Here is a 23,498-nt window from a genome sequence, read left to right as displayed (position 1 = left end):
ATTTCTGCTAATCTGCTCCGGTAAGTGAGGACGATGCGGAATACTCAACTGACTGGAGAGTCTTATAGGGATTGTTTATCTATGAAAAACTTGTCATTGTTCACTTTCTTTTCATTCTTCCGTGGAACACAAAAGGAGATGTTTTACTGAAAGTTCAAGATGCTCTTTTCCATCTAATGAAAGCAGACAGTGTCCAACTCTAAAATGAACAAGCACACACCGTAGATACATAGTTCGAATGACTCTTGTAGTATGTCCTGGAGCAGACCCGGTTCCAGAATCAAATCACTGTGTAAAGTGCAGAAGACATTACTTCTTTTACCAATAATTGGAATAGAATTTCAAAGATATTTTGCTACGAATATTTTTCTATTAATCTATTAGTCTAGCTTTACATTGCTTTAATGCGTTACTGTTTTAACATCTCATATTTCTGTACCGTGCAGAGTGAATCCAGCATTTATATGTAGATCTCCAACTGTTTTGCCAATATAGTATTACAGTATCAACTGAGGGTGCTCTTGCTTGCGTTTGAGGGTGCTTAGCACATTCTAGCACCACCGTAGAACCAGGCCTGGCCTGGAGAGCTGGCGATTTCCAGCAACACGAGCAACAGCATGCCTGCGTGTCCAGCGATGCAAGAAAGTTGAGATTTATGACTTTTGGGAGCGACAAAGCCCCATTCACACTGCCAGAGACACACAATGCCAAAGTGACACGATCCCATTCATTTTCAATGAGGGCTGGTGACTTCCGGCAACACGAGCGACAGTGACCGTTGGCGACAGAATGTAGGCGTGTCAAGAAAGAATTCTGAAATGTTAACTTTATGCAAATGAGCAGCAAATTTCCAATAGGAGCCAATGGAACTCACATCACCGTCTCGAGTGAAGGCAAGGCAAGACAGAGTTCTGGAGCAATATCACTGTAATATGATTTAACTGTAGCCACATAGCCTACATGGACATAATAAAATGATGTGTGGAAAAGAAACTGTAGGTAGTGTTATGAGTTTTATTCATACATTGATAGTTTGCGTTGTTCATTAATTACATGATACATGCAGTGAGCTGTTTAGCATTATGTTGATTATTAGGGAGTCGGTGTGAACGGGGCTTAAGTCGGTGATCGGGAAAATGTCTCGTTTGAGATCAAGTCACTTCAACATGAATCAGCATTATCGGCAGTTTTGTGTGAGGGCGAAAAAGTTCCCCGCACAGATTTTGCTCATTTTCAAGTTGGTCACATGAATCGCCACGCTGACCAACAGCTGCTTGGTTTGACAAATCAAATGAGATTTGATAGCAATGGCTGAGGGGAAACCCATTGAGTGGCTTTGGAAGATGTGGAGTATATGGACCACTTTTATGGTGTTTTTTTGGCAGGTCCTGGTAACAATATGCTTTCATTGTATGTAAAAAGACCAGCATGAACATTTTGCCCAGCATCTCCTTAAGTGTTCCACAGAAGAAAGAAATAAAGTTGTATGGGATTGAAACAGGTAAAAAAAAGAAAGAAAAGAATTTCCAATTCTTCGTGAACTATTCCTTTAGCAAAACACTTCCTATCACTTAAAATATCATCACCCACCAACAGCAAGTCTTATATCAACACTGCAGTTCTCTTCTATTCCCTGAAACAAATGTCCAAATGAAATGGCCCATTTCCTCTGTCCAGATTACTCCTGACAAAACAAACACACAGACACAAACACAAGCAAACGAATACATAATGACCTGTTTGTGAGGTGGCAAAGAGTAAAATCAATGAGATGAGACATGTAGGACCTGGAAGATAAAACAACAAATTGACTTGGAAAAACACATTAATCTCATGTTCAGTGAAAGCAAACAGAAGCCCATCACCCTTGTTTATTTCCTTGGAGTGTGTTAGCAGTGGGTAACAGACTGCACAAATGCAATAAGATCTAGAACTCTTCCATCAAAAAGGCAAGAATTATCTAATCATACTGAAGAAAATAAATCATCCATACAGCATCAAAGCTGGACGATTCCCAACAGGTGATGTAATATGCTGAGGCAAAGAAGCCTTAATGCTTCCGTCCTTACTGATTAAAATCTATACAGTATCAGCATGAATACGCCTTGAGATGTTCTGCAAGGTCTAGAAGAAAAAATCCCCAGGTAATACTTTAGCAGATATTTCCCTTCAGCAGGTCGCCAGGCAACTGTGTCCTCATGATTCAGGTCCATGGTGAGAATAACACAATGAGGCAATGATCACAGATATGCTTCCTATATCTGGATCTTACACTGAGACCAACTAAATCCCCAAACATACCCCCCCCCCAAAGAAAAACCCGAGAGAGAGAAAAACATATCAGATCATCAAAAAGGCTACATTTAACGTTGGCCAACTATGGTTTGTGTAATTAACACTTAGAGAACCTTAAAAAAATTCTTTAACACATTTGCCTGTGAGGCGTACCATGTGATTACATAAAGAGACAGGCAATGCGCTCCACTGTGATGATTTTCCTAAGAGCTCAAAGCCACAAAATCCTGAGCCAATCAACAAAATTCACAGTATGAAGGGTGGTGGCTGTTGAACAATTCAGGCTTCCAGCTCCAACCGGGACTGGCTTAGGGCTGCACGTCACACTGGCTTTTTATAGAACGTGTACCACATTTCAGGACTGATACATTTTAGATTATGTTGCATCAATTATGTACGTGCTCTATTCTAGACTTCGTTCCTCAGTGCTGCGGTCACATTTTAATTAGGGAGACAAATCAAAGTGGTTATTAGAGGCTGTGTTTTAACATTTCTGTAAAATTGTACACCAGTAGACACCAGATGGTACACGCTCAAAAATATATATATTACGATACAGTACATATATTCGATACATACTACATACATACATGTATATACACTTAATATATATATTTAAAATATATTATATAAAAAGATATATCTTCAAAAATGATGTGTATAGTGTGTGTGTATATATAATTGTTTCATATATTTATCTAAAAACATATATTATTAAAAAAATCATCTCTTCAAAAATTATGTTTGACAAATAATGAGAAATTATATTTTTGCGTATACTTGTTATATATATGTATAATAAACCTTTAAAAATGTTTAATATTTCTCTAAAAATGTCTCTTCAAAAATAAGGTTTGAAAAACAATGACAAATATTGTTAGGTACATATACACAGTTTATATTATAGACTTTTTTCAAATATATATTATATAAAACACATAAATCATCTCTTCAAAAATTATGTTTGACAAATAATGAGAAATTATATTTTGCTTACGTGTATTATGTATATATAATAAACCTTGAAACATTTTAAATATATATTTCTAAAAATGTCTCTTCAAAAATGTGGTTCGAAAAACAATGACAAATATTTTTACCCTCTATATTAGAAATATTTCCCTAAAAATATATGATATATAATATAAAAAAATATCTGTTCAAATATGAAGTTGGAAAATTTAGAAATTCGATTTTAAATACTTAACGCATATAAAAAAGAATGTGTGTGTGAAAGAACGACAAAGTCAGTCAGTCCTTTGGCTGAATTTCAAAAGCCTGATTGCTAATCACAGCCGAATCGTTGGACCTGAGCTTACCTGCAGCACAAGAAAAGCGTAATGCACATGATTACTGATGCCAGGCCTTTCCAGAGTCTCCCACAGAGAGGTGGCCTGATTGTCTAGAACAAGGAACAGAGTTGCTGAGACACAGCCTTCGGTTTGCACTGAATTCAAAATATCAGGGAGGGAGCAGAAATGGCTCCTCTTTCATGTAGTCAGGCTGCTAGGTAGCTACAGTAGCGTGGGGTAAGACTGTCAGTTATCCGTGTTCTCCCCCTGCTGTTTGCACATGGTATTCCAAAAGAAACGGCTTGGAAATAAGGAACACCTTGGTGTTATATAACCGTATTTTTTTTGTTAATGCAATAATGCAAGCATCACGTGGTCTTTCCGTAATTAATGTTAAAGAGGTGAAGACAGTTAGCCAGCATACGTGGGGTTTAGAAAATAATACAAATGCTGGAACATCGATGTCTGTGTGAAACAGATTAACCGTCTATTCATAAAGGTATGACTCTATTCTGAAAGCAGCAGGGGACTGAGAGCATCACGCCGCAGCGACACGGATGATTTTAAATTAACAGCGAGCTTTTGATGGCGTGCTATGGGCATTCCTAAAAGGTAACATAAAATGTTAAATAAATAGTATGACCAAAGGCAGATAGTAGCATCTCTGAATGAGTGTGACTGCGTTGGGCAATTAACATTCGAAGAGAGTATGCGTCTTTGAGGCAGAGTGACCTTGGAGGCAGACAGAGTAGAGCCGCTGAGAGAGAGAGAAGATAACGAGGCAGACCAAAGACACGGAGCAGAGGTGAATTTCAACATCAACTCAGTATGAAGGCCAGCTGTGTAAGAAGGAAACAGAACAGTGAAGATAAATTGGTGAAATTCTTCATTTGTCCTCCCACATTTTCTAAATAGCAAGGTAATGAAAAGAGCCAGAGTCCAGCTTCATTTGAGCAGTCATTAAAATTTTATTAACATTATGTACAAAATACTGCAGTGGAACAAGTCAAGATAACTTAATTAGCCACGGATGACAGTCAGGCTGCTATGTGAGCAAGCCCGAGACGTCGCTGAACTGTAGGTAGTCCTGAAGCAGTGTGGGGACGGGCAGCTGTTGGATAAAGGAGGTCTTAGACAGAGCATCGCTGCCCACTGATGCCTGCACTGCCAGCCTGCACAGATGAGTGAGGGCAGGGACCGATTCTGGAACCAAGAGCAAAGGGTTACTGAGCTGTGGCCACTTACCACATCAGATGATACATATATAGAATGCAGTAGGATTGGACAATATGGTTATATATTTTTTTCAAAAATAAATTTATGAAATAAATTAATACTTTCATGCAGCAAATTACATTGATTAAAAGTGACACAGTTAAGCATTATTTTACAAAAGATTGCACTTTCAAATCTATGCTGTTCTTTTTAACTTTCTATTCATCAAAGAATCCTGGAAAAAATTGTTTTCAACATTGATAATAATGAGAAATATTTCTTGAGCACCAAATCAGTATATTAGAATGATTTCGGAAGGAGCAGGTGTCACTGAAGACTAGCACAGGAATACATTTTTACAAATTAAAAAAAATGTATATGCGTGTATATATTTATATATGCATTTGCTCATCTGTAAATTACTTAAATAGTAAAAACTTAATTCTTCTTAGTTTCTCGCTAAACATTTTAATACATAAACATTATGCAAACTAATTAGTGGGTTTTGAATTGTTTCATCAAAACAGTTTGAACGGATTACAAAAAAATGAACTGAACTTAAAAATTCCTACTTTTGTTTTGAAGGTCTCCTACAATAGGTTTACATGCATCCAAGGACAAAATAAGCGTTGCCTCTTTCCTCCCAGTGTCTGAAATGGTTCAATAAAGGATTCAGTCTCTCTAAACCCTGCCTTTTCGAGAGCTTCCTCTGCTCTGATTTGTCAGATGGTCGTGTCTGTTGTGATTGGTCTATCAGCGCGTGCTGGAAACTAAACTCACATTATCATATCTGAAATTCAACTCATGAGGCTTCCTCGGCACTTGTATACATAGTGATATGAACAGTCCTCATCCAATAAAGTGCATGCAAATTATATTTCCAGCAAAGAAAACAGCAACTTCTCAACCTGTCCACATGCTGCTACAACATGATGCTTCTCAGCTACAACTACAGTGTTTGAGGACGGGTCAAAGTAGACGTTGCTTGCGGGCAGCCGATGAAGACCATAACCTGGCATTATGAAAATTTGTTACAGACCTAAGTAGATTTGTTTCAGAAGTGAATAACTGATGATTCGTTTCAGCAGTTCAGAATCGATCCTTTCTTTTAGGAGACAATAACTTTATTTGTCGTGCACTTTGAGCTTTTAAACTTCGCAGACCTTTTACATGACAGCTGTGTGAATGAAAGGAATGAATATCAGCATGTCTTCAACTGTAATACAGAAACTCTTCAGGAAACTTAATGGACAAATAAATTCACTATTTAGCTTAATTTCACTTTACCAACAAAATAATGGTGAATGTACAGTACACATGCAATCTATTGTTGAAAAACACCTGATCAAAGTCATAAAACCCACACATACTGTACACAAGTGTACAGTTCATACCGAAATGCTTCCGTGGCGTCCAGGTGCCATCTGTTCGACGGTGAGAGAGAATCTGAAGCATTGCGGAGGGCAGAGTCTTCCAATTAATGAACTCCAGAAAGAAATTAAGCACTCTGTTCTCAGCTTCTTCAAGCCTGCACCCAATTACAGCATAACAGGCAGAAGAGAAGAGCTTAACACAGTGGTTTTGAACTCTGACGTTAATAAAGCACGATTATTTATTAAAAGCCATGCATGGTGAACCCACTCATGATTAAAATAAAAAAAAACCCGTGACACAACAACCGCAATGTTTTGCTTACATTTTGTCCAGTAGGAGCAGCATGGGGTCCATTCCTGCTTTGAGCAGCAGGGGGAGCCAAAAAGAGGCGCTCTGCAGCTCAGCAAGGGCTCTATTGGCCAGCTCTCCGAGTCGGTCACCCTGAGGGAGCCCAGCGTGCTCCAGGATCAAGGGCAGGTGCTCTGGTACATGGCCCTGTAACGCAAAGGCATATATGCCCATGCTCACATGGGCCCCTGCTGCCAAGAGCATCAGAGTGATCTCACGAGTCTGGTGACACTCGCTGTCCAAACTGAGAGACAAACGGGGGGGGAGGAGAAAAAGTCATACTGTCCAACTGATTGTGTTTAAAATGAAAAGCAGGACATGAGTGTACATCTATGTCATACTTCCAAGAGTTGCACCACAGAGCCATGTCCAAAGGGCAGCTGTATCCAAACTGTCGACAGCTCTGGGCGTCTGGACTGTAGCCCTTCTTTAGCAAGACCCGAAGGCTGTCCGCTTGCCCGCTAAGTACTGCCAAGTAAACTGGACTGACCTTTCCTTCTCCCCGGTCACATTCTCGCTTCGTTACCGGAATCAGCTTCTCTAAAATACTGCACAGAAAGACAAGAGATGAGCGGCCAAATTAATCCAGTGTAGCAAAAATGATTTCATAAAAGGCCAAAGTTACGCTCTCATTTAAAAAGTACAAAAGGTTAGCTTTCCAATGTTATTTATATTATACTAAGTAAATGTCACATTGTGGATTGTTTTTTAAAATGAGGTCTTCGTAAGCTCTAAACAGACCCAGTATGTAATTGACCAAAGCTGCCGTACCTTAGCCGACTGAACTGGGCCGCAGCATGGATGGGAAGCTGCCAGCAGTCCTCATTGCAGTACAGGTTAGGGTCAGCTCCATGGGCCAGTAAAACCTCCACACACCGTACGTGGCCCTCCTGAGCGGCAATGAGCAGCGGTGTGGCCAGATCGTTTGCTTGGCAGTTCACATTCGCCCCTGTGACAACGACAACCTGTACTTAGGTACACTTCCTGATTTTGCTGAGTTACGTAGTCACGTTCCTGGGTCAACATATTTTGTTGTTCTGAAAATGTAATCATAACCATAACCATCTCCCTATCCCTATCCCTAAACCTACCCATAAGTTATCCCTAAAATCAGAGGAAAATGATAGGTGAAAATTGATGTAGAAGCATCAAACCCTTAGCCTGACGTCATCATACTCAGATTCTAGTCAGAATGTGAGTCTGATACTGCTCTATTGGGCTGTGATTATGGGGCGTTTCAACCGAACCAGGAAAGAAAATGCCTCTGCACTCAATTGGATCGACAAATGCTTTGATCGCGGTTCTCTGTTCCTCTTTTAAAATTAATGCGCTGTCTACATCTCTCTATAAGCGTAGATGGCTGAATCTACACATCTAAATTCTCCAGCGGCAGCCATTCTTTGTTGTAAACTAATTCAACCCAAGTGCTCTTTGGTGACGTGGATGATTACGACTGGCGACTGGCATCCAGGCAACCAAACCCTGGTTGTAAGCCTAAACCTGACAAACTAAACCTCTCCCTCAAATCTGACTGGTTGATTGGAATGTTGTTCCAGGATCAACAAAGATGTTGATCCAAGAACATGTATTATTTGGTGAAATCAGGTTCTGCTGCTATGTTGTTCCAGAAATATAACAAAGGTGTTCATCCAGGAGCGTGTTGTGTTTGGTGTGGCTTTCTTTCTTTAATTTCTATTTAATAACCATTTAAGTTAAATAAGGGTGTTCACCATAACGAAAAATATAGTTCATGTCAAGTTCTTAGAACAACTTAGAACAAGTAAGAATGTACTCTTTGTATTAATGTTGGTTTCATATGACTTTTATAAACTTCTATATGATTTTCAAGATAATTTGATGACTATAAAATGTCAAGTAAAAAGTAAAACAATTTCCCTACAGATTTTACAAAACATGGGATAAAAATAAGTTGGCAATTAAGATTATTTAAATGTGATTTACTGTCAGCCAACAGTTTCATGTAAACAACAAAATCCATCCATGAATAAAATAACCAATGAACAGAATAAGAACAATAATCATAGTGTAGTGTTAAGAGTGTAGCGAGTGTACGGCTGGGCAAGGCTTAGCCTTTCCCTGGCCACGGATTTGAGACTTCTCTGTCTGCTGCTGCTGCTTATGATAGACCAGTTTGATATTTGCTAACAGCGATGATGTGTTTTGTGAGCAGAGTCTATCAGGTGGCAGAAAATAACAGTTCTGCAGTAGCAGGGAGCCACGGAATCAAAGAAAGAGTTTATATCCCGCAATTTTGAATTTTTCCCCTCAGAATTGAGATATAAACTCACAATTGCGAGTTATAAAGTCAGAATTTGGAGATATAAACTTTCAACTGTGACAAAAAAGTCAGAATTGTGAGGAATTTTTTTTTTTAAATAGTTTTAAATGTTACCCATGTAAAATGTTACAGTTTTAAATATTATTTTAATGCTGGAACTGTAGGGCTAATACAACAATAATAAAATGATGGTATTCTATAAAAATACCAACTTTTATTGCATTACCAATATGCTGAAATAATCTGAAATAGAAATGTTTTGTAACATTATAAATCTTCTATCTTTACTGTCACTTTTGATCAATTAAATGCATCCTTGCTGAATGGAAGTATAAAGTTATTTAATTTTTTAAATAAATATTAATAAGCAGCAAAGCAAGCAGCCAAACTTTTAATGAGGCTTTTTTCCCACTATGAAGACATATTTTTGACATGATACTTTTTTTTTTAACGTTATGCCACCCCTCCTAACCACCCAAAATGTGTGAACATGAATTTTAATTAATAAATTAAAAATGTGCTCATCATAGTGGACTGTATTCAGGTCTCTGTATGTCTATATTGAATTTGTTCTGCAATCATTGAATACATTCATAGATCTGAACAATTTTTTTCTTTTATTTACCCTTACATCAAACTGCTTATCTGTCTCAGGAGAATGTGTCACTGTAAATACCACGGTGGATACAGTAGTGATAGCTCTAATGTTGCAAGAGTTGACACTGAACATTGACCAAAGCATTTAGTGTACAAAAATAGAAGCACATGACTGGCTACATGCAGTTCATACTTCATACAGGATTAATCATTAAAGAAGTGTTCTCACCGGCATTTGCAAGAATCTCTAAGCATTGGTGATGTCCATATTGTGCAGCAACAAATAATGGTGTGATCCCATAGTCATCCACTGCCTCCAGAGAGCACATGCTCACCAGGAACCTCGCAATCTCAGTATGGCCCTGGAAGTGTTATTTACAGATATTTATTTATTCAACTTCTTGATGAAAGATTTTGATAACTGCCTCAGATGTAGGATTTAAAAGCTTGATTAAATTAGAACACACACAATGGCCCTGGGCTTTCATTTTTTGAAGATTAATTAAACATTTAGCCTAGAAGTATAAAACTTATTGATAGAGGTATAAATGCAAAAGAGTAATAACGGGCAACATAAATAATAATTTGATTGATGTTCTAAATAAGTAGTTGTTTTTTAATGATAACAATTTGCTGATAAGCCCTTACACTTCACGGTCAGTAAGAAGAGCTGCAGAACTTATATATAAGGTAGGTGAATGTAGTATTTGTCCAAATTTCAAAGTTTCCAAAACATAAAAGCTTCATAAATCATAAATTAGAATTGTAGTTTAAAGCTATAACCTTGTAAACGGCTTGATGGAGACAAGACCAGCCTGACACAGAGTGAGTCCCATTGACTTCTGCTCCATTTCGCACTAGCAGCTCCACAACATTTTTGTACCCACAATCTACAGCTAGGAACAAAAAAAAAAAAAAAGACAAATATATAACAAGACTCCAAAGAGGGAAAATACACATGGTAAACATGATCCGAGATGACCTAGGATCCTAGGTACTTTTGGGTTTACCTGCAAAGAGGGGACAGGAGAGCTCATTGGTTGTCCTGTTAATGTCCGCACCACCTTTGATTAGCCACTTCACCGCCCGGAGGTGTCCATTCCTCGCAGCAAAGTAAACAGGAGTCTCTGAGTTATGTGTCAAAGTGTTGACATAATCTTCACAATTCACTAAAGTAAAGAGGAAGATTGAGATACAATTAATGACCTGCACATTAAAGGCAAGGCAAGGCAAGGCAAGTTTATTTATATAGCACATTTCATACACAATGGCAATTCAAAGTGCTTTACATAGAAGAAATTAAAATAATCAAAACAAATAAGAATAATTAAAACAGTTTAGAATAAAAAAATCAAATAAAGTAGTACTGGTCCACCCCTATCTGAGATGGAAGAGATTGAGCCGGTTTACGGTGCCACTGGACCTCTAGCCCAGGGACCTTCAAAATCTCTTCCAGAGATTATAAAAATAAATAAATTAGAAAACAAACAAAGACAAAACCAGTACAGTAAAAACAGTCGGACGGACAGTGGCACAGTGCTCATTCAGTAAATGCATAGCTAAACAGATGTGTTTTGAGTCTGGATTTGAATGTGACTACTGTAGGAGCACATCTGATCTCCTCTGGAAGCTGGTTCCAGCTGCGGCTGGCATAATAGCTAAAAGCAGACTCTCCATGCTTAGAGCGAACCCTTGGTATTTCTAGCTGATGTGATCCTAATAATCTGAGTGATCTGTTAGGTTTATATTCAGTGAGCATATCTGCAATATATTGAGGTCCTAGCCCATTGAATGATTTATATACCAGTAATACTACTTTAAAATCAATCCTAAATGTAACTGGGAGCCAGTGTAAAGACCTGAGGACTGGTGTGATATGTTCATATTTTCTGGTTCTGCTCAGAATCCTGGCAGAAGCGTTCTGTATGAGCTGCAACTGTCTTATGGTTTTTTAGGAAGGCCAGTGAGGAGTCCATTACAATAATCCACCCTGCTGGTGATAAAAGCATGCACAAGTTTCTCTAAGTCTTGATTGGAAACAAAGCATCTAATTCTTGCAATATTTTTCAGATGATAGTATGCTGATTTAGTTATTGCTTTGACATACTGAAACTAAGGTCTGACTCTAGAGACACACCAAGATTCCTGACTTGATTTTTAGTTGTTAGACCCCTAGCGTCAAGGTATGCATCCACCTTGAGAACTTCATCTTTGTTTCCAAACGCAATGACTTCAGTTTTGTCTTTGTTTAACTGAAGAAAGTTTTGGCACATCCAAACGTTGACTTCATCAATGCATTGGCATAGGGAGTTAAAGAAAACATATCTTGAACAGTTTAATAGTTATACATTATACTAGTGTGTCAAAAGAGCTCTGATAGTTGGTCTTCAAGGTACAGTTCTTTAACTAAATCTGAATATGTGCATATTTAAATCACATGAATGAGATTTGAAAGCTACCCTGCCATACAAAAACAAAAATACAGTACTTAAACCAGCACTGGAACTGAAGAAACAAGAAAATACTGTCTCTCTCATGAGGGGAAGATTTGAAGGACTATAAAACAGAAATGGTTTCTCATTCAAAGCTTAGAATATGGTTCTCAAGTTGCACAGATAAATGTTTTCATACATGTATGTAATTTATCAAGATTGACAACCCCAGTCCCCAATCGTTTTTACTTAATGGAAAAGAGCAGCTTACACATTTTGCCCAATATTTCCTTTTGTGATTTATGCAAGAAAGAGATTCATACAGATTTGGAATCACTACAGGTAGCCTAAATGAAGCTAGAATTTCCATTTCTATGTACTATCCCTTCATTGCCTAAACAAGTAACTCTATTTGATGGTCCATAATGCATCTTTACTCAGCTGATTTAAGGCGGCTCAGTGCCTGCTCAAAATTCTGTGTAAAAAACGTAATGTTGCCTAAAAGCCAGACTAAACTCTGTCTGCTCTGACCCACATTAGGCCCTAGTATAAAAGTATACTATTAAAATGGCTGTGTAAATGAATTTATGCCAGATATAAGCAGCATTAAACAGTCTGCGTAAAGAGACATAATTGGCACTTCAGAAGCGCCTCTGTATGTAAGCTCTTACCGGCTGCAGGGAGGAGTAGCCGCACACACCCCGCTGATCCAGCCGCCGCGGCCTCATGCAAGGCGTTCCAGCCCCGGTTATCTTTCACGTCCACCGCGAAGCCTCTCTGGATGAGCTTCTGCACCCGCCGACCCTTCCCCTCCCGGGCTGCCAGCGCGACGGCTGAACAGGTGTCTCCATAGCACTCCGTGAAGTCCATCGATTTTTCCCTCCGCACAACACTAACTTTACCCCTCAAACATTACTGAAATAGTTCATACTAACGTTAGCAGCTATATCATTTACACACAGTGGCTCTTAACTGAGTGCACGTTGACAGTTCCAGATCTTGAATTACACCTGCCTTATACTGCAGTGTCACAGGTTAAATCTCTATAATACAGTGAAGTCAAGTGCACACTAGGTTACATGATAAGCAGGGCAGATAACGGTGCTTTGATTGCAAAATAACGAGTTAACCACTCCAAGTATGCTAGTAGTCTAGTTCATTTCCCCACTTTGAATCTTTAAGATGTCCACAAGACAACAAAAAGATCAAGTGAAATCATGTTGCGGTTCTAAACATCTGTAAACACATAAATTAATAATGACCAGAGCCGTTGTCTCTCTATGGCTCTGATAATGACAGAATCCACAAGCCAGACCGGATAAATTTAACGAAACTTCCGGCGATGCTGTTTTCTGATGGGCTGATTCAGGCCTCCGGCTAGAACAGACATTGTGTTACTTTGCGTTCCGTCTATAAATAATTAAGCGGAAATAATAATAATAGTAATAGTATTATATTAACAAAACAAAAACACGATTCCAATATTTCGTTTTACATATTTTCAATTGATCCACCCACTAAACCGAAACCGGACACCTCCTTAAAACAGAAAGGGAGACTGACAGTATCTAGCAACGTCATCATTCAAATATTTAACTAGATATAATTAAATAACATATGACAGCAACATATAAAACAAAGGCGATGCAAAGCATTGCTTGTCTATTGAACAAGCGCCAAGCGGTCAGAAAACCTAGAAATACCATTTTAATTTGTGTAATATAAAAGTAACTAATTAAAATAAAGGAATGGATGAATGAATAAACAAACAAATAAATAAATCACGATAATTTCGTGATTTATTCAGTATTGTATTTTTAACAGCTCTACATATTTAACTTATAAATAGCATAGGTTTCATCACAAATCCATTACAACAGCTATTGTTATTAGCGTAAGAATTCGAAAATTACTACTATACTGTATTAAATACTGTACTGACTTGTAATGTTGCCCGAATCATGCACTGTTCCTTCGTTGGCCAGAGGAGAACTGGACCCCCGACTGAGTCTGGTTTCTCCCAAGGTTTTTTTCTCCATTCTGTCACCTGATGGAGTTTTGGTTCCTTGCCACTGTTGCCTTGGCTTTTGGCTTGCTTAGTTGGGGACATTTAATATTCAATAATATTATTGATCTGCCTTACTTAAGGTGGACGTTGACGCAATTTTCTTTTAGAAACAAACTTTGTTATATTGTTTTCATGTTATCACTGTGAAGCGCTTTGATACAATCTGTATTGTAAAAAGCGCTATATAAATAAAGGTGACTTGACTTGACTTAAATATGTGTGTGGATATTCTGATTACCATGGTGATTTATTTTAAGGGTTTAATTTTAAAGCCGGTAAACTGGCTTTTATTTTGAAAAATTACATCTCCCATTATCCAGTTTAGTCTATGGTTTATACCTTCAACTAATGGCGTACAGATTTTAACGCTGTTTTATGGCAGCTTGTAAATTACGTTAGACGTCAAACGACGTCAAGAGAGGAAACTTGATGCGAGGTATCTTCGGCTAGAACTGTATCTGCCCTTGACAAGTAACGTTATGTGTTTCTTTTGTAATCTTCAGTAATACCAATAACACCTAATTTAACGATATGCCAACCCTGTCAACATACCTAACCAGACTCGTCAGTGGCACACACACAGGCCCTAAAAAAACACGTCCATCCACATATAAGTTGAGGCTGTTGAGCATGTGTTCAGCAGACACACCGTGAGCAGGCAGCAGCAAAGATGTGGGTTTTTGGTTACGGATCTTTGATTTGGAAAGTTGACTTTCCGTACGAGGAGAAACGAGTGGGTTTCGTCAAAGGTTTTAGTCGCAGGTTCTGGCAGGGAAGTACGGATCATCGCGGGGTGCCTGGAAAGGTATGGTCCCGATTATTCCCTATCAAAGTCATCAGTTGATCAACAGCAGGTGCCCAGTCATAGTGACCTTTAAGGATGACAGAGCACTTAACACAGGGCGATTAACACTCTTATTTCTTATTGATTTCATTTCAGCCTGGGCGAGTGGTGACATTAATAGAGGATCCTGAGGTAATGAAATACTGCTAACGTTACCTTTATACGGCCGAACTGAAGCCAATAAAATGCCGACATTCTACTTTTTCACCCATGACTTGTTTTTCTATTGCATTGGAGGCATTTTTTTTTTTAGACATTAGATATTTGATTAACATTATCTAGTGGTATTTATATAGAGTTATAATTCCCTAGCATTCAAATGTATCCAGTGCTGGGATGATTACTTGCAAATTGTAGTCCATTACTGAATGCAAATTAGCCTACATGATAAAAATTGTAGTTAGTAACTATTACATTACACATTTTAGGTAATATAATCAGACCACTTTTAGATTACTTTGGACCTTACTTGTTTATAACATTGTTTTGAATTTTGAAACATTACATTATGTCACAGTTTCCCAAATTAGGGGTTGGGAATGAACCCTAGTTATTTATTTTACCCTAGTTGAATAAATAAAGGGTTATTTATTCAAAATAAAATAAAAACAAACACTAACTAAAAAATTTACAATATTTTATTTGTTTATGCTGTGTGCAGTTTTCAATGCATTTAGGCACATGACTAGTCGGTCTGTGTGCCATTCCATAAAACTGGAAGACTTTCTCAACATAAGCAGTAGGCTTTTTAGAAAGGAAATTTTAAAAGAAAAGGAATAATTAGGGAGTCAATGAATTCTTAATAATTTAATGCCAATTTGTGAATATTAAGTAATCATGTAATCAATAAAAAAGTTACTGTGGTCTGAATATTTTAAAATGCAATATAATCTAATTACAAGTATTTAATTTTTGGAATCTGATTAGCGTATGTAATATAATCAGTTACTACCCGGCACTGACTGTATCTAGTTTTAAAAACCAATACATGTCTGTATCCCACCTTAAATGGTGATTATGCAGTTTTTTATACAATGAATAGTCTATTTTCTCATTTATGTTCTTTGGACCATTACAAATTATTTTTGCATCATGTAGTATTATTTTAATGACATTTAAGTATGCTTTCCCACCAAATTTTTTTAGTTTTGTTCTTACTCTATTGATTTTTAAATAGATTAATTATTAAACAACTTTTTATACATTGTGTCTTTAACTTAATTTTTTTTTTCATTCTTTTTAAATAAATTGTTTTATTTTGACCTCCTGAGGTTGACAATCAACATCTGAGATTTAAACGCACACTTTTACTTACCGTTTATTTCAAAATATAAATATTTAAAAGTTTCAGACCCTGTTTTGTACCATTTTCATGGGAAGTGCCTTTTTAAATTATATTTGTAATATTATCATTTAATGATAGCATTAGATATACATGCACGAATAATCCAAACTGTGTGTGTTCGTTCACTCTCCTCTTTTCTGTAGGGATGCGTATGGGGTGTTGCTTATAAGTTGCCATCAGGCCGAGAAAAGGAAGTGAAAGAGTATCTCGACTACAGAGAAAAAGGCGGGTATGGGGTGATCACAGTTACGTTTCATCCCAAAGATGAAGAACACCAACCAATGCAGGACACGTTGCTCTACATCGGATCCTATAACAACCCAGATTACCTTGGCCCAGCGCCTTTGGAGACAATTGCTCAGCAGATTGTGAAGTCTGTTGGTCCCAGTGGCAAGAATACAGATTACCTGTTTGAGCTCGCCAATGCCCTCAGGCAACTAGTTCCTGATGACTTCGATGATCACCTGTTCTCTTTGGAGCGCCTTGTGAAGGAGCTTCAGGAGCAGGAGATGGAGTGATCTGCTATTGTCTATGTTGTCCTTGATCTTCTGAAGAACTCAGGAATTTAGTTAATTTTTCCCTCATTTATCAACTGAGAGCTGATGCAAACTAAACCGTTACCTGGTAAAGCATTAGATAACCAGTACTTTTCTGTTCTTTAAATAGAATTATCCAAGGCAGTCTCTTTACTGAACACTTGATTTTATGACGTGACGTTTCACATTATTTGTCTTTTGTGTTGAACATTGAGATACATATCAGGTACTTAAATGGATTTCAGTGTATGCTGTAATATATACAAGTCATTGCGTCCATGGAAATGCAAAAGAAGTTGTTATTCTGCTGAGGAAACTTGAATATATTACAAAGCCATTTCTTATTTATTTCCTAGCTTCCTAAGTTCCTTACCTTCAAATAAACCATGGGAGGGTGAATCTCATAAACATGTTCGTCACTTAAAAAAACAAAACGATAATAATATATATACACATATGTAATTTATGAATTTGATAACATGAAACATGTTCTTGAGACCATTAAGAATTATTTTTGCTTCGTGTAACATTATTTGAATGGCATTTAGTTATGCTTTCCCACCAAATTCACATTAATATACTTTTTTTTTTTTGCACTCTTTTACTGTAACATGGGCAATTTTTCTGGTATGTGTGGGTTCATTATAATTATGATTATAATATTAGTGGGGGAAAAAACTCAATTTTGTTTTTCCTTTATAAAAACAATACCATTGGCCGGTTTCACAGACAATGGGGTGTTGCTTATAAGTTGCCATCAGGCCGAGAAAAGGAAGTAAAAGAGTATCTCGACTACAGAGAAAATCCAAGACTAAAATTCATGTTTGAGCTGTTTTAACTCAAAGCAATTTGCACATATCTTAAAATATATCAGTGTCATTGTTTTTTCTCAAGATGCGTATTTTTCTTCTTCTAAGGCTTGTTAATAAAATTGTATTATTTTATATTATTTAGGGCTGTCAAACGATTAATCACGATTAATCGCATCCAAAATAAAAGTTTGTGTTTACATAATATATGTGTGTGTACTGTGTATAATTATTTTGTATATAAATGCACACATATATATATTTAAGAAAAATGTTATTTATATATGAAAGGTTTATATTTATTTAAAATATACATTATATATAGGCTACATTCAGTCTATATACAGTATATACATGCAAATATTTCTTAAATACACATGCATGTGTGGTTGTTTATGTATTAAAAATAATTATACAGTACACACACATATATTATGTAAACACAAACTTTTATTTTGGATGCGATTAATCGTTTGACAGCCCTAATATTATTTAGTTAACTAATTTAACTAAGGCCTACCAGGCCTATATGGTGAAAACCTTTTGGAATGTTTCAAACAGAATTTATGAGATTCACCCAAGTTAATCACTTTATTTATTCAGGATACTTTGTCTGAATAGTTACAACTCCACTCTACCACATGTCTGTTGTTGTACCGATAACATCGTGTACTTGATCTTTGATGAATTTACTACAATGGTCCAAATGCTAAGTGTCTCCAAGAGTTTTTGTTTATAATAATTATACTAGTTAATAAGGACTTTGACATTGCGAGACCCAGCAAAAAAAAAAAAAAAAAAAAGTAGCAATATTGTGGGGAAAAAGAATGTTTGCATTTTTAATTTGTTAAAAACAACTCATTTATTGGCCTTGAGAGTAAAATGAAGCAAACATCTAAAAAAAAAAAGAAAAAGAAAAAAAGGAGAAAAATCACTGCAGTTTTGGCACTAAGCTAAATAATGTTTCTGTTATGTACACTCCCAAATGTAAAACAGAACTAACCATGGTAGAACCTGAAGCCCTTCCTGGCGCTGTGTGTGACAGAGAGAACAATCTTAAGTGATTTTGTACTGAGGCTGGAGTGAACTGTGACAGAAGAACAAAAACAATCCTGGAATCGGTCACTTGCCAATAAATAATGGCTCAAAACATCATCACCCCGCCATAATTTGGTCAAACTACAAACATGCACACTCAAACCAACATGCATGTATATCCCGCCGCCTTCCACAAACAATTCTCACACTAAATCTGGTCAGGCCGTTCTCGCTAGAAGACGTGTCATTCGTTTATGCATAGATAAATGCGTATGTACAATACACAAATGCATACATACACATATGAATACACAAACACATAGGACAAAACAAAACCCTGTTGTGATGGCAAGTGAGCAGAGAGCTACAGGACAATGTCAAACCTTCCTACAATAACGTCACAGTACTCAGACTTGCGTCCTCATGTAATGATAAAAAAATAGGAGGGCTCAGCCCCAATATATACTTCATCAAGTTACTGATGCCAGTCTAGCGTAGAGCAACAACAGCCAAAGAGGTGCATGCCGCATCCGATTACCACGGAGATTTAAGTCGAAAAGATGCTGTCTCTATGTCACTCAACCGAGAATCACATGCTCCTAGCTGTAAAAGGTTTAAAGAAAAAACAAAATGCTAAACGATGAAAAATATCCCAGTGTAATGGGGAAAAGTGGTTTTGACAATTCTAAACATGCTCGGATCACTGAGAACCTCAAGTCAAGAGAGCATGATGGGGGCTTTGGAGTTGGATTTATGGGGCAACCCATAGGCATTCTGTCCTTCATCACACTTTTAATGTCAACCCAGGATTAGAGGGGAGGGGTCGGGGGGATCATCTATCTGTACAACAACATTACAGACTGCAGGCAGTACATCCCTGCGCTGGTAAACCTTAAATATTAAGTATAGTTGAAATGCAAAAATATGGGCTAGATATATACATACAAACAGTACGTACAGAGTATATTTCTAAGTCGTTGAAACACATGTTCGTGTATGTGTACTCCATTCGACTCCTTCATGCCTATACGTGCCTCCTGCCCTCCTCTCATCATACTCATGGTTTAGTGGGCTCCTGGGTCTGGGTTCGAGAGGTTCTGCTACAGATGCTGAGATCCTGAGCGTCTGTGTCCTCCCGTCACATCCCCATGAATGCAGAAGATATTTTATTTGAATATAAAGTAAAAAAAAAAAAAAAAAAGAAATAACTAAAACCTGCAGAAACATTGTTTCAACCTGAAAAGAAACAGATAAAATATGATCAGGTCACAATCACGTAATTAAGCAGCTTTTATAGACTAAAACAGCATTCATTAATGAGTTACTTTGGCAACAGGACAGAACATTATTAGCAGAGTCAAAATCAGTATGGCTGTTTTAAAACCTAGTGAACTGCCAACCGTGACAGCATTTATTGGGCATCACAGGATTAACTTCAGGATTTGCTTAAATGAGTGTCTTTGTAACATACCCAATCTATGCATAGTAGCAAGGTGACACGAGAAGGTCTGTGAGCACCACGAGCTGGTCGTCCGTGAACTGCTGCTTGTGCTCCAGCCAGTTGTCGTGATGAGTGCGGCGGAAATTAGACAGAGTCTTTTTCACAGTCATCTAAATCAGACGGAGAGAGGCTTGTATTGATTTTTGTTAGATTTAATGGGCCCTAAGAGCGAAGCGCACGAGAGGGAGACAGAAAGCAATTGTGTTTGTAGTGACGAGCCGTGTACCTCGATCGGCTGCGTGTCGTTGAGGTGAGCGCTGAGGTCCATGAGGAGCTGAGGCATCCAGGTCGGGACATCATACGGGCTGGATAGGATGCAAGCGCTGAGTCCCAGCACTCCAGCGTGACGCCGCACCAGATCTGAGGAAAAATTAACATATTTTTTTCCAAATAAAAGTATTGCACAACGACCAAATCGTCATCAATTGACCAAAAGTGACAGTAAAGACTTTTACTTTAGATTTCTTATACAAATAAATGCTGTTCTTTTGAACATTTTATTCATCAAAGAAAAATGCATCATGGTTTCCACAAAAACATCAAGCAGCTCAACATGTTTCAACATCGATGAATAGAAGAAATGTTTCTTGAGCACCAAATCAGCAAATTAGAATGATTCCTGAATGATCATGTGACACTGAAGACTAGAGTAATGATGCTGAAAAATCAGCTTTGCCATCACAGGAATTAATCAAAAAATATGTACATAAAAATTAAGGCTGTCAAATGATTAATCACGATTAATCACATCCAAAATAAAAGTTTTTTTTTTACATAATATATGTGGGCTCACTGTGTATAATTATTTTCTATATATATATATAAATACACACACATGCATGTATATTTAAGAAAAAAAAATATTTATATATAAAATATTTATATATAATATAAATTATATATAAATCTATATACAGTATATACATGAAAATATTTCTTAAATATATACAAGCATGTGTGTGTATTTATATATATAAAATAATTATGCACAGTGCACCCACATATATTATGTAAAAAAAAACTTTTATTTTGGATGTGATTAATCACGATTAATCATTTGACAGCCCTAATAAAAATATAACTTAAAAAAAAGAGAATAATTTATTGTTTTTATTTACAGGCGTTTTGTGCCTTTTTGTAGCAGGATAAGACAGACTGGACTCAGATCGGACTTGTACTTAAATGATTTTGGCTCTTAAATTCTGTGGGCATAAAAGCTACTGTTGTGCCACGGTTACGACCCAAACAGTTACAGCACTGCATGTGATTAAAGTGTGATCATACCAACTGAAGGAATGGTATCCACCACAGAGCCCAAGTCTCTTTTCCTCTTTTTGGGCAATCTGGTTTTGCATAGAGCCTCAAAGTGAGTCTGCATGGAGGCATCCATTGCCAAGAAGTTACACTGCAGGAAGCCGCTGAGAGTGGTGGCAGCCATCTCTCTCACCTAAGGCACAGAGATGCAAAGAGATGAAGGTTTAATGAACAAGGGTGCATAAACTGGCATGCTGGCATCATCATTTATTCAGTGTTGCCCAGAAGGTACCTCCAGCTGCTCATCCTCCAGTAGCCTGATGACCAGTGTTCTTACATCCTGAACAGCCTGCTCGGTGCTCAGTATGGTGAACAGATTATAGAACACCATTATCTGGAGGTATGTTAGCACTGAGAATCGTGCATGCCAAGAGCTGCTGCCAGCGATCTGAAAATATAACAAGAATCTTATGATTCCACAGCAAACAGTACTCACTAGAACTGGGTAAGGAACTATAAAAAAAATAAATGTATAGATAAATGACATAATAAAATTGTCATTATTTTTTTTCATAATAATTACAAATATGGCTGCAAGCAGCAATTAGCAGGGCCAAGCGCAAAGACGACAAGACATGCCAACATGGCTGAAAGTGTCAGACCAACTGCAGCAATGAGCAATTAAAGACATTTTAAAGAGCCCCTATTATGGATTTTTGAAAATGACCTTTCATGTAGTGTGTAACATAGCTCTGAGTGAATGAAAACATGCAAAGCTTTAAATCTGAAAGTGAACCGTATATAAAGTTATTGTCTTTCAAAAGTAAGAGTCGACTGAGTCAACTAAATGAATTTTCAAACGAGTCATACGCCTTTTCTTTGTGACGAAACATTAGCATATTTCCTGCCCACTTATTGTGCTCGCAGACACCAGGGAAAACTTGAACACCCTCAAACCGGCAGCTGATTCCTGTGGATACTGGACAGCATCATGTCGAGAAGACGCTGTGCTCTACAATGTGAAGGTAAAGCCAGTTTTTTTCACTGCCCAAGGACGAGCATGTGAAGAATCAGTGGGTAAAATTAATCTTTACCACGATACCACAGCAGTATAATCCTAAACCTTTGCGGTGTTAACTTTATTTTACTGACGACTGCTTCTCAAATATCGGAGTTCAGTGCAGGATTCGCAAAACGCTTGCTCTTGAAAGATGGAGTTCAAAATACTTAGTTTTGAGTTTTATATTGTGTAACATTAGGTCTCCTGCTAACTGGTTAACTCACATTATTACTGTCTAACTGAAATACTTCTGCTGATCTGTTGTGGGCCACTATTACCTTAAACTGTGTCTATTAATGCAGATTGCCTGTCGTTCTCACTAGTTTGAGGAAAGATTAAGCATGGAGCAAGATTTGTTTTACCAACGTTTACGTTACATCAGTCATTCACACTAGAGCTCGGCTAATGTATGCACTGTTATTGATACAGTTTCCACGTGTTCACCGCAACAAATTTGAAAAATACTCTGTAAATAAATAAGTACAAGTAAAATAATCGGTTTATTGATGGACATGTCCTTGTTAGTGTTGATGGTGAGGAATTACAGTTGCAACATTTCATAATGTAGGCTACCTCAAACTGAGTAGAGTAACGTCCTGCTCGAGTCGTCCTTGCGATGGAGGTTCGGGTTGAATGAATAGTTCTTCCAATGTTTCCTCTTCGGATTTGCGCTCGGATTGATATGGTAAAATCGATGTCATTGTTCGTTACTGTGTTTAGTTTACGGTGTAGGAAGCCTCAGGACAAGCAGAGCTGACGTTGTTATTGCAATGGGCGTTTTTGTTTTTGACGCGCGCTGTACGCGGTGCCCAATCACAACAGACTGAGCTGTCTGGCCAATCAGAGCAGAGTAGCTCGCAGAAAGGAGGGATTTAGAGAGACTGATTCATCTGACTAGTCGTTTGAGAATCATTGAAAATGTGGTGATGTGCAAATGTATATTATGAGGAAATTCAAACAGTTTTTTGACCTTTGATGCATGTAAACCTGTTGTAGGAGACTCCAAAACAACATTTGGAAACTTTAAAATAGTATAATAGGGGCACTTTAAGAGGATTTTAGGGGGACTTTAAGAGGGGTGGTGAGAGACCCGGGTTCGAATCCACTGTGAGACACCAATGTGTCCCTGAGCAAGACACTTAACCCCTAGTTGCTCCAGAGGCGTGCGACCTCTGAAATATAGGAATTGTA

General features: G+C 37.5%; 3 protein-coding genes across 5 annotated transcripts in view; 1 reads left to right on the top strand and 2 right to left on the bottom strand.

Moving 5' to 3' along the window:
- Positions 1-4,531: 4,531 nt before the first annotated feature.
- Positions 4,532-13,108, bottom strand: asb3 (ankyrin repeat and SOCS box containing 3). The gene is made up of 9 exons (XM_056255579.1): positions 12,524-13,108; positions 10,431-10,589; positions 10,204-10,316; positions 9,650-9,782; positions 7,296-7,473; positions 6,866-7,072; positions 6,499-6,768; positions 6,197-6,330; positions 4,532-4,790 (listed from the first exon to the last, which is right to left on the bottom strand). Exons 1-9 carry the CDS (start codon positions 12,720-12,722, stop codon positions 4,633-4,635), a joined length of 1,551 nt encoding a protein of 516 aa, XP_056111554.1. The 5' UTR covers positions 12,723-13,108; the 3' UTR covers positions 4,532-4,632.
- A 1,342-nt stretch (positions 13,109-14,450) lies between these two features.
- chac2 (ChaC, cation transport regulator homolog 2 (E. coli)) lies at positions 14,451-16,703 on the top strand. 2 transcript variants are annotated; one of them, XM_056255580.1, is made up of 3 exons: positions 14,453-14,725; positions 14,861-14,896; positions 16,253-16,703. In XM_056255580.1, the coding sequence occupies exons 1-3, from the start codon at positions 14,591-14,593 to the stop codon at positions 16,625-16,627; spliced, it is 546 nt and encodes a 181-aa protein (XP_056111555.1). In that variant the 5' UTR covers positions 14,453-14,590; the 3' UTR covers positions 16,628-16,703. The 2 variants fall into 2 exon arrangements, with proteins under 2 accessions (XP_056111556.1, XP_056111555.1); XM_056255581.1 differs by lacking the exon at positions 14,861-14,896 and having other exon boundaries at positions 14,451-14,725.
- Positions 16,704-18,705: 2,002 nt separating this feature from the next.
- Positions 18,706-23,498, bottom strand: part of psme4b (proteasome activator subunit 4b) — a 42,117-nt gene continuing 37,324 nt past the window's right edge. For both annotated transcript variants that reach the window (XM_056255577.1, XM_056255578.1), the window contains 5 exons: positions 21,540-21,695; positions 21,278-21,440; positions 20,220-20,353; positions 19,964-20,103; positions 18,706-19,728 (listed from right to left, as the gene is read on the bottom strand). In XM_056255577.1, coding sequence (XP_056111552.1) covers positions 19,969-20,103; positions 20,220-20,353; positions 21,278-21,440; positions 21,540-21,695 — 588 coding nt within the window. In that variant the 3' untranslated portion in view covers positions 18,706-19,728; positions 19,964-19,968. The remainder of the gene's footprint in view (positions 19,729-19,963; positions 20,104-20,219; positions 20,354-21,277; positions 21,441-21,539; positions 21,696-23,498) is intronic.

The sequence above is a fragment of the Rhinichthys klamathensis genome, unplaced genomic scaffold (assembly GCF_029890125.1).
Source record: "Rhinichthys klamathensis goyatoka isolate OS25496 unplaced genomic scaffold, OSU_Roscu_1.1 h1tg000121l_1, whole genome shotgun sequence".
Classification (NCBI taxonomy): domain Eukaryota; kingdom Metazoa; phylum Chordata; class Actinopteri; order Cypriniformes; family Leuciscidae; genus Rhinichthys; species Rhinichthys klamathensis.
This window is presented reverse-complemented; position numbering and strand designations above follow the sequence as displayed.

What these genes read in the sequence shown, in the direction of transcription:
- chac2 (XM_056255580.1), top strand. Translation starts at nt 14,591, where the DNA reads ATGTGGGTTTTTGGTTACGGATCTTTGATTTGGAAAGTTGACTTTCCG. An exon ending in ATCGCGGGGTGCCTGGAAAG is followed by an intron (nt 14,726 to 14,860) that starts GTATGGTCCCGA and finishes ATTTCATTTCAG; the next exon opens with CCTGGGCGAGTGGTGACATT. An exon ending in CATTAATAGAGGATCCTGAG is followed by an intron (nt 14,897 to 16,252) that starts GTAATGAAATAC and finishes TCTTTTCTGTAG; the next exon opens with GGATGCGTATGGGGTGTTGC.
- asb3 (XM_056255579.1), bottom strand. Translation starts at nt 12,722, where the DNA reads ATGGACTTCACGGAGTGCTATGGAGACACCTGTTCAGCCGTCGCGCTG. An exon ending in CTCCTGTCCCCTCTTTGCAG is followed by an intron (nt 10,317 to 10,430) that starts GTAAACCCAAAA and finishes TTTTGTTCCTAG; the next exon opens with CTGTAGATTGTGGGTACAAA. An exon ending in TCCATCAAGCCGTTTACAAG is followed by an intron (nt 9,783 to 10,203) that starts GTTATAGCTTTA and finishes TAACACTTCCAG; the next exon opens with GGCCATACTGAGATTGCGAG.